The 12,272-nt window shown below is 33.7% G+C and overlaps 1 protein-coding gene across 2 annotated transcripts; it reads left to right on the plus strand.

Annotated features, from left to right (window-relative positions):
- Positions 1–7,386: 7,386 nt before the first annotated feature.
- Positions 7,387–10,401, plus strand: LOC136821753 (glucose-dependent insulinotropic receptor-like). 2 transcript variants are annotated; one of them, XR_010848801.1, is made up of 3 exons: positions 7,387–8,157; positions 8,571–9,098; positions 9,623–9,985. XR_010848801.1 is itself a non-coding variant. In XM_067077963.1 (2 exons), exons 1-2 carry the CDS (start codon positions 7,477–7,479, stop codon positions 8,955–8,957), a joined length of 1,068 nt encoding a protein of 355 aa, XP_066934064.1. In that variant the 5' UTR covers positions 7,387–7,476; the 3' UTR covers positions 8,958–10,401. The 2 variants fall into 2 exon arrangements, 1 of the variants encoding a protein (XP_066934064.1); XM_067077963.1 differs by having other exon boundaries at positions 8,571–10,401.
- The last annotated feature ends 1,871 nt before the right edge of the window (positions 10,402–12,272 follow it).

Here is a 12,272-nt window from a genome sequence, read left to right on the forward strand (position 1 = left end):
TTTATACGGATTAGGTTAAGTTATGTCCATGTGTGCATCTGGCTGGTTAAGTTAAAACTCTTTTCTCATTTCATAATATTTAATATCCGCCTCTTTTAATTCCCATTTCCAAAACATTTAATTTTCTCTGGTTTTAAAAGGTTTTAATAAAATTTTTAATGTTTATATCATAATTGTAAAAACCTATTCTTCTACCTTTTATCGATAATAGGAACAAACATGACGCATCCTTTCTTTCGTATTCAAAAACACACCTTGCCTTTATTTACACGCTTTTTTTTATAAGAATGGTGTAAATCCATTTTATCATGGATATTCTTAACTTTTATGGGAAAATCATCCTAAAATATTCTTACAGCATTCTTAGGTTATGATCCTAATTTACAATTTATAATTTAAAATGGTCTAGAAATGGCATTCTTAGCTTGAGTAGCAAATTTCTATGATGGTGATATTCTTAGCATATTCTTAATTTTTTGGCCATTTTCATCATGGACTTTCTTATAAAGTGTATTCTTATAAAAAAAAGCGTGTAGTACCATATGTTTTACGTTTTTACCTATGTTTCACACAAGTTCTTCCTGTTAGTTTGTCTCTTCAAACGTCGAGACAAGTGCTTTAAATTGGTATTTAAAGGGACCATTCTTTATTGGCCAGATGGCACACAACGTTGTTTCAATGTTCATCTAAATTTATATGGACGTTGTGAACGTTAGATAAACGTCGAAACAACGTTGTGTGCCAGCTGGATAGCCTTTAAAATTGCGCTATTTTTATTGATTTTTCTTTGCATAATAAACAAGCAAAAAATATAAAAAACAGGACATCTGTGAACCTTTGATTTTTTATTTTGTACAAGAGTAAATTCGTGGTGAAGAAAAAACAGAGGTACAGGAACACCCCATTCTCACAGAACCACACTGGAACCCCTTCCCACTGAACAATTGGCAAAAATATTGTATCATTGCCACCGCAACGAGCGCAGCGAGTGAGGAGGCAGTTATAGCTTCAAGCGTAAGGAATATTGGACTGGAATCTCGAAATTTTGCGCGTTTTGTTTCGTTGTTTTGTTTTGTTTCGTCGCGCAAGCCTACCCGTAGTTAGTCTCTTCCGTAAATGTTCGGGTTGTTTTCCGGGACGGCAGTTGCTAGCCTAAAAACTTTTTCTTTATAATAGCAGGCGCCACGGGCATTTTACTCAGCTTTCGACAGTAGATTCTATTCCGCTTTAGAATTTTGCCCGATTGGTCAACATGCAAGAAATGGAATGAAGAAGTTTCTGGAAGTTTTTTTTAAATTCAAGATGTCTCCTCCCGCAGTAGAAATGCTTATACACATTCACTTTTGACTTTCGGATTAAACAAGATATATACATATACCAATCAGTGAATTTGCTGACAGTAATTACAATTTGTCTCCTGTCTTAGATATTCAGGAGATTGATTAATTTTTCGACCCAAACAGTTTGTCCCCAATAATGAACAATGATTAAAATGATAATAGTAGAACAATGATTGAATATGGACAAAAGTGATTATTGTTGTTGGTTGAATTGGCAACGAAATTACACTGTAACTAAATTTAATCGACAATCGTCATTCAACACTCTACTCCCAACAAGAATGCTTAAAGATCCTGTGTTATGGTACTTCGACAGTAAGTACAGTAAAAATGTTTTTTTCTTTCTATACTTTTATAAGACTTGGTTTTATTAATCTTTTATGTTTAACCTGTGTTCTTGTTGATACTTACCAGGCACTATTTGAAAGTTTTGTGAACTATTTTTGAGGAAATTTCAGTACACTCACCATATATCATCTAATTTCATGTTTCTTATTTTCCCTTTAAGCTTTTTATGAATGAGGATTCGTTTACCTTGACAACGCAATATTACCTCGTTACTGCCACTATTACCACGTTACGTCATGATTTTCCATCCTTCTACCCGATATTGCTGTTACAACTGTAAGATAACTGGCATATCTTTTTAATTTAAACAATCATCTTCCATCCTTTACACAACGCTGTTACAGCTTCTAGATTACTGGTAAATCAATTTAATGTAAAATATTTTGGATCGCGATATCCTTTGTTAAACCGTTGGAAAAACTCCTTACCTTTCAATTTTTGGTTCCTGCTCGTTATGTTTCTGGCTCATAGCATTTCTTATGCTGTTTGGTTCTACTATGTTTCATTTATATTTCAAATTGGTTGAAATAAATATGTCTTTTGACTGGTTTAGTATATCTGTAACTGTATGTAATTGATTCTACCTGGACACTTTTCCTAATGAATGTTTTAAGATTCTTATTTTATTCTTTGTAAAAAGTAATTCACATTTTTAGAAAAAAATATGTTTCATTTATGTTAGCTTATTCATTGATATCTCAAAGAAAATGGTGAGAAGAATCATTCTAACTATTCCAAATTATTTCCAAACTTTTGCTATAAAGCATTAAAAAGCCTTAACCAGCATTAATTAGTTTTTACAAGCATTTGTACTAGCGGGTGGCAGTTAGTGAAAGCTATGGCTAGTGGTAAATAAACTTTGTCCCCGCTGAAAATAATCTGATAAAGAAATGCTCATTGAAACAATATTGTGCTATTTTTTCCATCCCTACTGAATTTTCTGGCTCGAAAACAATGTCAATGAAATTTAAATACCAAGCCATAAAAACCATGTGGATAGTAACCCCCATCGAATTTTCTATCCCTATTGGCTGAAAAAAAATTTAAGGAGGGTTCTTTCAATTTCACACCCCCTTCAATGACGTTTATTCTCACATTCAAAAATTTCGAGGTGTAAACAAAATGTCCTTTATCTTTTTGTTTTTCATCGAAACTTGCCAAAAAGTCTACATATAACAGGGATTTCACAAAAAAGGCCTATATTAAGATAAAATGCGGTTGACATTAAGTTGAAGAGGCTACACTAAAAAGGAAAGAGAAAAGTAGAAATATAGGAAAAATCCCAATATCTCATGTCAGACCTTTTTTAGATGAACCCAAAGATAATTTCAAAAAACGGTGAAATTTTAGGTTATGGGATAAAGACCCAACAGAAAAAGAAAAAGATATGAAAACAGTGAAAAATTAAAACATAAAAGAATTTGAGACGAGATGAAGTTTTCACAAGCTCTTATTTGATTTGATGGGTCGTTAACCAATAATAAAACAATTTTGGTACTTTTTCTAAAAAAATGTCAAATGACCAATTATCAAAGTATCTTATAAAAACTCCATCTCATCTGAAGAATTTTAAATAGAATGTAAAAACAAAATGGTATGCCGTATTAAAGTTTAATGCACTTCCATGGTACAAAAAGATTGTGTATCATTTTTGTGATAGACATCATATTTTTTTGAAATTTAAAGGTGCGTTTTTATTTCCTATAGTGCTTTTATATTTTAGTTGATGATAAATACGTGTGGCCCGGCATGTCTGTTAAGAAGTCAAAAAGGCAGGAAATTTGAAGAAATGATTTCACTTAAAGCAATATTGTTATGAGCATTTCGATTTGGTGGAATAAGGTTGTTTACCTCTTTCAGAAGAAACCAGCGTAAATCTAAGGCATGTTTCAAAACATAGAATATTAAGGGCGCTGACCATAGTTAATTTTTCATCAAATTGTCAAAGTGGTTGATTTCTGCTTGATGTAACCAACAAAACTATGACATGTTATATATCTTATGGTTTGGCCAACTTTCCTGATACCGTTCTTTCGAGAGTTTTTAATTTGATTATTATAAAGTAGTTGCTTATAAGAAAAATGAATATGCTTAAATTTTGCGCTATCCCTTGTTTACTTTGTGAGAACTAAATACCGAAAGGTATATCACTGTCTATCAAGAGTTGTTGATTTGATTATTATAAAGTTGTTGCTTATAAGAAAAATGAATATGCTCATACTGTGCACCGTTCCTTTTTTACTTTGTAAGAACTAAATACCGAAAGGTATATCACTGTCTATCAAGAGTTATTGATTTGTTTCTTATAAAGGTGATGCTTATAGGAAAAGCCAAATTCAGCAAATTCCCAATCGCCACTACCATAGTATAAGAAAGCCGCGGCTTTCTTATACTAAGCCACTACTGAGAAAAATTGTTATTGATTTAATTCTCATAAAACTGTTTCTTATAAGAAAAACAAAAATTACCAAGCATAGTCGAAGAACAAAACGATTGAATACTTAATATTAGAACCGAGCAAATTAAAAAATATCTCAGAAAAAACCTAAGTCCTAAAGATCGGGTTTTACATAACTGCGCAGAAATTTAATTACATATTTGCGCAGCTCGAAATTACATAATTGCGCAAAATAATTACACATTTGCGCAAAAATTACATATCTGCGTATAACACATGTTATATACACCTTATGGTTAACTATTCCTGAATCTAAAAAATTAAAAATTGAAATGAAAAGATTTGATGAAGAAGAAAACATTTTATAAACGATTTTGCGTCAGATGGTGTATCTTTATTCAAACTAAAATTAGATTTTCGGAAATTTTTTGTAAAAGCTTCTTTGTCTCAAAATCTTCAAGATTTTTTGACCAATTTTCTATCCCAATTTCTTTTTGAAAAACAGCCATAATTTTTGATAAACTAACTTGAAGTCTGTTCACGATAAGTGTGCACTCTTTTTTCTTTTAGCTATAAATTTTGAAGGAATTCTTCAATTTGGTATCATTTGAAAGATATTAGTGAGTGGAACAATTTGAAGTAAAAAAAGTCTTTAAAAAAATTCTAAAAACGAAAATGAAAATGAAAAAGAAAAAAATGAAGATCTTGTAGAGAAGTTCTATAACTTTCATTTTCACTGGAGAGATTCTTTGATTTTAGGAAGTCATCACTGTGAAGAAATTTCACTAAAATATTTATTCAATATAAAGTTATGATACAAAGTTAATGACCCCAAAAAACAGCAGAAAACAGCAGAAAACAGCGTTTTTAGACGTCAATCAGCTTATAACTTTGTTTGATATCTTTTGACTGAATGATTATTTTTGATAAATTTTTTCACAAGTGATGACGTTCGATAATGAAGGAGTTACTTCAGTGAAAATGATAGTTATAGCACCTTTGTACAAGATCTTCATTTTTTTCTTCTTCATTTTCATCTTCATTTTTAGAATTTTTTTATACATTTTTTTATTCCAAATTGTTCCACTCACTAATACCTTTCCAACGATACCAAATTTATAAAGATTGAGGAATTCTTTCAAAAGTTATAGATAAAAGAAAAAAGAGTGCACATTTATCGTTAATAGACTTTAGAAAATTTTTCCGAAAATTTCAAATAAATTCAATTCATTGCGGACAATTTGAATTTGAAAACATTTCCAAAAAAAAAAAATTAGTGCAACTTTTTTAAACAATAAATTTCGAATGGAATTGAAATCAAAGTCAATTTCTCATTGTGGCTGAAATTTCAAGGTATTTTTTTCACCGGGATCGAAATTTTTGGCAAATTTTCTAGTGGGCGGCCCCGCAAATTTTTTTTCCGTGAACGGACGGAAGTATCTTCGACGGTCAGAAGTATCATCTTTTGACGGTCAGAAGTATCATTTTTAATTTTTCCTATCCGTCATTCCGTGGTTCAGGGGGTATTGGGTCATTACCAATCAATTAGGTAGGGTCAGGGTTGCTAGTAACGGCTTGTCACTGTGCCGGGTGCATACTCGGCGCCTTGGGCCGCGCAGGGTTGTTAGTAGCGGCTCGAATTTCAGTCAGTTTAAAAAAGGGGTACTTTTACCCATATTAGAATAACATTACCCCCGTCTTTTGCCAGTTCGGTATAATATGTTATGAATTGCGTGAGTTTGCTGTGCGGCGATGGCTCAACGGATAGAGCGCTGGCTTCCGAAGCTGAAGGTCTTTCTTTGGTGGTGGTTCGAATCCCACTCGGTGCGAAAATTAGACAGGTCGAAATTGATGGAGAAATGATTGACAGGTATGAAAACTCAGTCAGAAATGAGAAACTAAGTCTCAGAAAGTAGAAAAAACAGATAAGGTGAAAGATAGGAAAGGGAAAATGATACTTCTGACCGTCGAAGATACTTCCGTCCGTTCACGGAAAAAAAATTTGCGGCGGCCCCATCGGGTCTGTGACACAGGGGTGTATTTTTAATTATTAGTGACAGAAAAATTACCCATCAACTTGTAAATACAGTTTTTTGATAAAAATGTCAAATTCCTTACGTAACAAATCTTTATGTCAAATTCCTTAACAATTTTTTTGACTATGAAGTCAGACTCTTAAGTTCTTAGAAATTCAATATGGTCGACACTTTTTGACCTAAATTTTGGGACTTTCGATGACTGAGTTAGAGTTTTCCTATTTCCAGTTACAGTATATGGACCAATCTATTAGATTTGTGCGTCTGCTTTTGACATATTATTCAAGCTTCTTCATATTCGATACTTACAGAAAAAGGGAAATAAGCCATGATGGTTTCCCTTCAATGAAAACGTTGATGAAACTAATTCTTATAATCGGTCCAATACACGTTTTTTTAAACAAGAACAAACTATATAAGAACATAAGGCTTCGATGAGTGACCAAAATACTAAGAACAAGTTAAGAACATTTTGAGGTTTCACGGAATCAAAAACTTCTTAGGAAAATGGACAAAAATGAATAAAAAGTCGGGAAAATAAGAACATGCTAGGAACATTTTTACGCTTAAAACTCAAAAAGTTAAGAACATACGTAGGATTCAAAGATTTAGGATGTTCTTATAAAAAGAAACGTGTATTAGTTCGGATTCAGGAACCATTTTCCTCTGTTCCTGTTATGTTAATAATTCTTGATGTCAATTCTTTAAAGATAGTTTTGCTGTCGGGGGGGGGGACACTTAGAAAAAGTTGACCACTGGCAAGGGTCCCTTTTTTAGGCTCTGAAGGTATCTGATAGAGCCCCAAATTTGCTAATTTCAAGATGTATATCTGACAGGGTTGACTTTTTGTTATTTTGGACAATTTTCCGGGTAGAAATTAGAAAAGATTTCAACTTTTCGTCTACTTTCATCATTCTAGTTGCATTTGTCATTTCAAGGTGAAAGTTTTCGAGTTTTCATTCTGGCAAGGTCCCACATTTACCAAACATTCTTATCTGACAGGGTCAATTTTTGAAACTCCAGTGGTACGTCCTCGTCGGCCGTCAAAGTCCCCCTCCCCCGGATGTTTCCCTAAAAAATAGTTTATTGTAGAAGAAAATCATACTCAAGAATATTGAGTTGCCTAATATTGACACTTTGCTATTGAATAATTTAGCAGTTTGATTTGTCGCAAGGCTTGAGCTAAGATTTTTAAATTTCCAATTTTAAGGTTTTTAAAGGCTGTAAGTCTGTAAAAAGTTTTAAACTTTCTTAATCTTTGTTTTAAGAACTTTGTAAGATAAAGAAATGACAACAGTTTTGAGCAGAAAATAAGCTGAAATAAGCAACAAAATTGAAGGAAATAAAAAAAGCAATGACTTCAACTTACAACAAGATCTTATACCAGTACGTGACAACTTCCATCGGTGCTTTGGTCATCGCCTCAAACTCCATCATGCTTGTTTGCATTCGACGTTCAAAAGCACACAAAAATAAACCGGTCGGTTTTGTTTACGTCATCAATATGGCAGCGTCTGATTTGTTTGTTGGGGTAACTATGGTGATTCTAAAATCCATGCACCCTTACATGGGAACAACACTAGCTGAAAATGTTGTGGCGCAAAACATATATCACGTGGTTAGATTTTGCATGATTCGATTTTCACTTCTCGTCTCCGTTTTTAACTTAGTGGCACTGACCATAGATCGCCTATGCGCGATCCGCTTTCCATTCTTGGTCCAACGTCAAGATAAAGGATTTCACATCAAAGTCTGTGGCCTTATATGGTTCGTATCACTTGTTATCACTTCCATTTTTTACATTCTGGCAAGATTTTATTTAAAAGACAGTTTACGATACAAAGACGCTATCTTCCCTATCGCGACGATTCCGGCAACTGTGTTGTTTGTTGTGAGTTATACGATGATTTTTACCGTCGTTCGTCGTACGTCAAATACCGTCAACAGAATTGAAGCATCCGTTAGGAGACGCAGGATTGATACCGAAGGGGCTGGGGAGAATAATGAAGAAAGACGCCCGGAAGAAAAAGAAAAGGTGAATGTCTATACTTTATACTGTAGATAGAAAGATATGAGCCCCCTCCCCCGAATGCATTCGGGATGGGTCCTACCCACGAAGGAGTAGGAATCACGGCACCGACAGACACTGCGACTTGACAGAAGCGATCTGCCAAGCCATGCCGTATACTTTATACTGTATGGTTGAATAAATCAAAATTCTAGGGCTAAGGGTTTGTGATTGAAAATCTTGATCTTGTACAATCGTTGTTAATTTATATTTCTAGTGGTTAAAGTTAGAATATGCCGATAACATCAGCCCCTCCCAAAAATGTTGAAGCTGACGGGAAAAAAGCCTGTGGGGAGAAGGGAAAGACTTTCAAAGCACTGTTCCATGCATGAGTATTGGTAACGATTATAGCAGTAAAATGTTTTAATTTTCAATTTTAGATTGCATTTGTGCGGCTTGCAGTGAAAACAGTGGCTGTTTTCGTTATATGTTGGCTACCTCTGTCAATCACTTCCATCTACAAATTACTCAGCACAGAGGCACCAGACAGAGACCTCGAATCGAGTTTCTTCACATTAGCCTTTTTCAATTCTCTCATTGACCCATTCATCTATTTCGCACATTTAAGACGTGTCATTATCAGAGTTGTGCGTCGTATCATGGGTCTGAATACTGAAATGATCATTCAACCACAAAGCTCTGAGAGATCTGGCAATTCTCGAAGAGAATCATCAATCAAGTTATCAACAGTGTACACGACTCCTCAAAACAGGACGAACCCAGATGTTATCATTTCTGCATCTAAGACAGACACATGGGGTTGTTAATTTGGGTTATGATGAAGAACATTCATTGAATTCTCCAGACTGTAGCAACAGTGGATGGACGAATTTGAAACCACCAAGTGAGCGATTGAGTGTTGACGTATTGGTACATCAACTGCCAAGAAGTCTGGAGCCTGCATAATGGTTAGGCCTTTTTGCATTTGAGCAAGAGTCCTAGTTAGGTCATCACATTTTTATCGTGCCCCCACTCGATTTCTAAACGACGGCATGAACTGCCAAAAAATTGATTCCTAAATTGGACCCTTACAGTGCAGCTCTTAAACAGTGAAAAGGTACCCTTACCCTTACAGTGCATTTTACTAAACGTTTCTCTTTCTTACAATGTAGTTATTGATTCCATATCTTATTTTGCTGATGCCACCCAGACCAGCTTGGAGCCCAGCCCCGTTGGAAAAATTGACAGAAATTTCAGCCGCCCTCTTGGAAATAAACTTTTATTTCATCCCATTCAAAATTCCATATTTAAAAATTGCACTTCAAAACCATTGCCACTGAATTTTTTAAACTTGGAACAAAGGAATTTCTATCCCCATTAGGATTTCAATAGGAATTTTTATCCCCGCTGAGAAAAAAGTTCCACTGGGGCTGTGAGGGGTGTTTAAGATGTCGAAAAAAAAAATGATCCAACTGTCTAACATTTTTTTAAGTTTTCAAACAAACGAACGCTTCCCTCTAACAAGATTTGCCATTGATTTGTTGAGTCGAAATTCAGCAGAAAGCAACTGTGACAAACGCTTTGAAAAAAGTCGATGATAAAGCATTCACGACGAAGGGATAGAACACTCGTATTTTCAAGACGAATGCTTTACGTACCTGCTCCAAGCATTTGTACGGCTACAATTCAAAATACGAAGTATAAACACTCAGAAAACTAGTGCTTCTTGTCATTTTAACCTTTGACGATTAATATAATGATATAAATTCATGAGCATATTGTAGCTTCAGTTACTAAGTTAAAGTTTTTTTTCAAACTATCAACAATAAAATAAAACCTATTCAAAACTATCCAGCAGATGTATCCTATCTCTAATTTACACTAGCCCCCTTACTAGTGTTGTATGATGAACTGAAAGCTGACTAGAGTGGGCTATATAACATGTTCATATGATTGCTATAATCTAGGTGATATGATAGTACCAGAAGAGAAAGATAGGCTTGATCGATCAAATTGCCGGCATCGAACTATGGTCTACTTGTTAAAGATGGCGGATTATTCTGATTCAAATAGGGACGGAGTAGCTCTATCTAGTGTTTTATATAAGATATCTGTGGGTTTGACGCCCTCAAAGGTTTCCTGAGATTGAGAAAATCTCCATCCAAATCGTCCAAATCTCTCTAATACAATATGTCATGTACAGATAATCTATATATTAATAGCCGTAGTCTGTATGTATGTTTGTTTGTGTGTCACTTTTGTTTTCGCAAGCAATGTTTTGTTCTTTTAAAAGATGACTTTTGCTTCTTGCTCCAAAAATGTGTTAAATCAGATTCGCGCCGTTTTATAAAGACTTTGTTAATTTCGCCTTAGCGAAAGTATTACGATAGGCATGGTGCGGCGATATCGGAAGAAAATTTAGAAAACGAAAGTACTTGATACGGTGGACGAGCTCACTAAAATGAATTTACAAATTACACGCTCGTATAACCACTGAAGATCTTTGCAGGTTTTCTTTGGATTACGTCATTATATCTTTGCGGTTTAGCTTCACAGTTTTGAATTTTCTTTATTTTCTTATAAGCATATACTTTATAAGAATCAAATCAATAACTCTTGATAGACGGTGACATACCTTTCGGTAATTAGTTCTTACAAAGTGAACAAGGGATGGGGCACAATATGAGCATATTTATTTTTCTTATAAGCATTTACTTTATAAGAATCAAATCAATAACTCTTGATAGACGGTGATATACCTTTCGGTAATTAGTTCTTACAAAGTAAACAAGGGATAGGGCACAATAAAAGCATATTTATTTTTCTTATAAGCATATACTTTATAAGAATCAAATCGATAACTCTTGATAGATGGTGATATACCTTTCGGCAATTAGTTCTTATAAAGTAAACAAGGGACGGCGCACAATATGAGCATATTTATTTTTCTCATAAGCATATACTTTATAAGAATCAAATCAATAACTCTTGATAGACGGTGATATACCTTTCGGTAATTAGTTCTTACAAAGTAAACAAGGGATAGGGCACAATAAAAGCATATTTATTTTTCTTATAAGCATATACTTTATAAGAATCAAATCGATAACTCTTGATAGATGGTGATATACCTTTCGGCAATTAGTTCTTATAAAGTAAACAAGGGACGGCGCACAATATGAGCATATTTATTTTTCTTATAAGCATATACTTTATAAGAATCAAATCAATAACTCTTGATAGACGGTGACATACCTTTCGGTAATTAGTTCTTACAAAGTGAACAAGGGATGGGGCACAATATGAGCATATTTATTTTTCTTATAAGCATTTACTTTATAAGAATCAAATCAATAACTCTTGATAGACGGTGATATACCTTTCGGTAATTAGTTCTTACAAAGTAAACAAGGGATAGGGCACAATATAAGCATATTTATTTTTCTTATAAGCATATACTTTATAAGAATCAAATCGATAACTCTTGATAGATGGTGATATACCTTTCGGCAATTAGTTCTTATAAAGTAAACAAGGGACGGCGCACAATATGAGCATATTTATTTTTCTCATAAGCATATACTTTATAAGAATCAAATCAATATCTTTTGATTGGCGGTGATATACCTTCCGGTAATTAATTCTTACAAAGTAAAGAAGGGTTGGTGTACAATATGAGCATATTTATTTTTCTTATAAGCATTTACTTTATAAGAATCAAATCAATAACTCTTGATAGATGGTGATATACCTTTCGGTAATTAGTTCTTACAAAGTAAACAAGGGATGGCGTGCAATAAGAGCATATCTATTTTTTATAAGCATATACTTTATTAGAGTTTTTAAAAATTAAACAACAATTGTTCTTAAATTGGTCTTATTTTTTTAGCAATTTTAAGCCTTGTTGTTCTTGTTATAAAATTGTTTCATCAAGGCTCGATGTAAAGTAGATTTCAGATTAGCTTCATCTACTTGAAAATCTTGTCCATGTAGTTCAAATTCTAGGCGAAATTTTCGACTTCAAGTCGTCTTGTTTTGATTGATAGATTAGACTTTTTCTTTTTTTTTCTTTCTTTTCTTTTTTTTATCTTTTCGAATGTAATTAACGACCTTATTTGATTTGAGCATGATTTGAGACATTC

Source organism: Clytia hemisphaerica, unplaced genomic scaffold (assembly GCF_902728285.1).
Source record: "Clytia hemisphaerica strain Z4C2 unplaced genomic scaffold, Clytia hemisphaerica genome assembly, whole genome shotgun sequence".
Lineage (NCBI taxonomy): Eukaryota > Metazoa > Cnidaria > Hydrozoa > Leptothecata > Clytiidae > Clytia > Clytia hemisphaerica.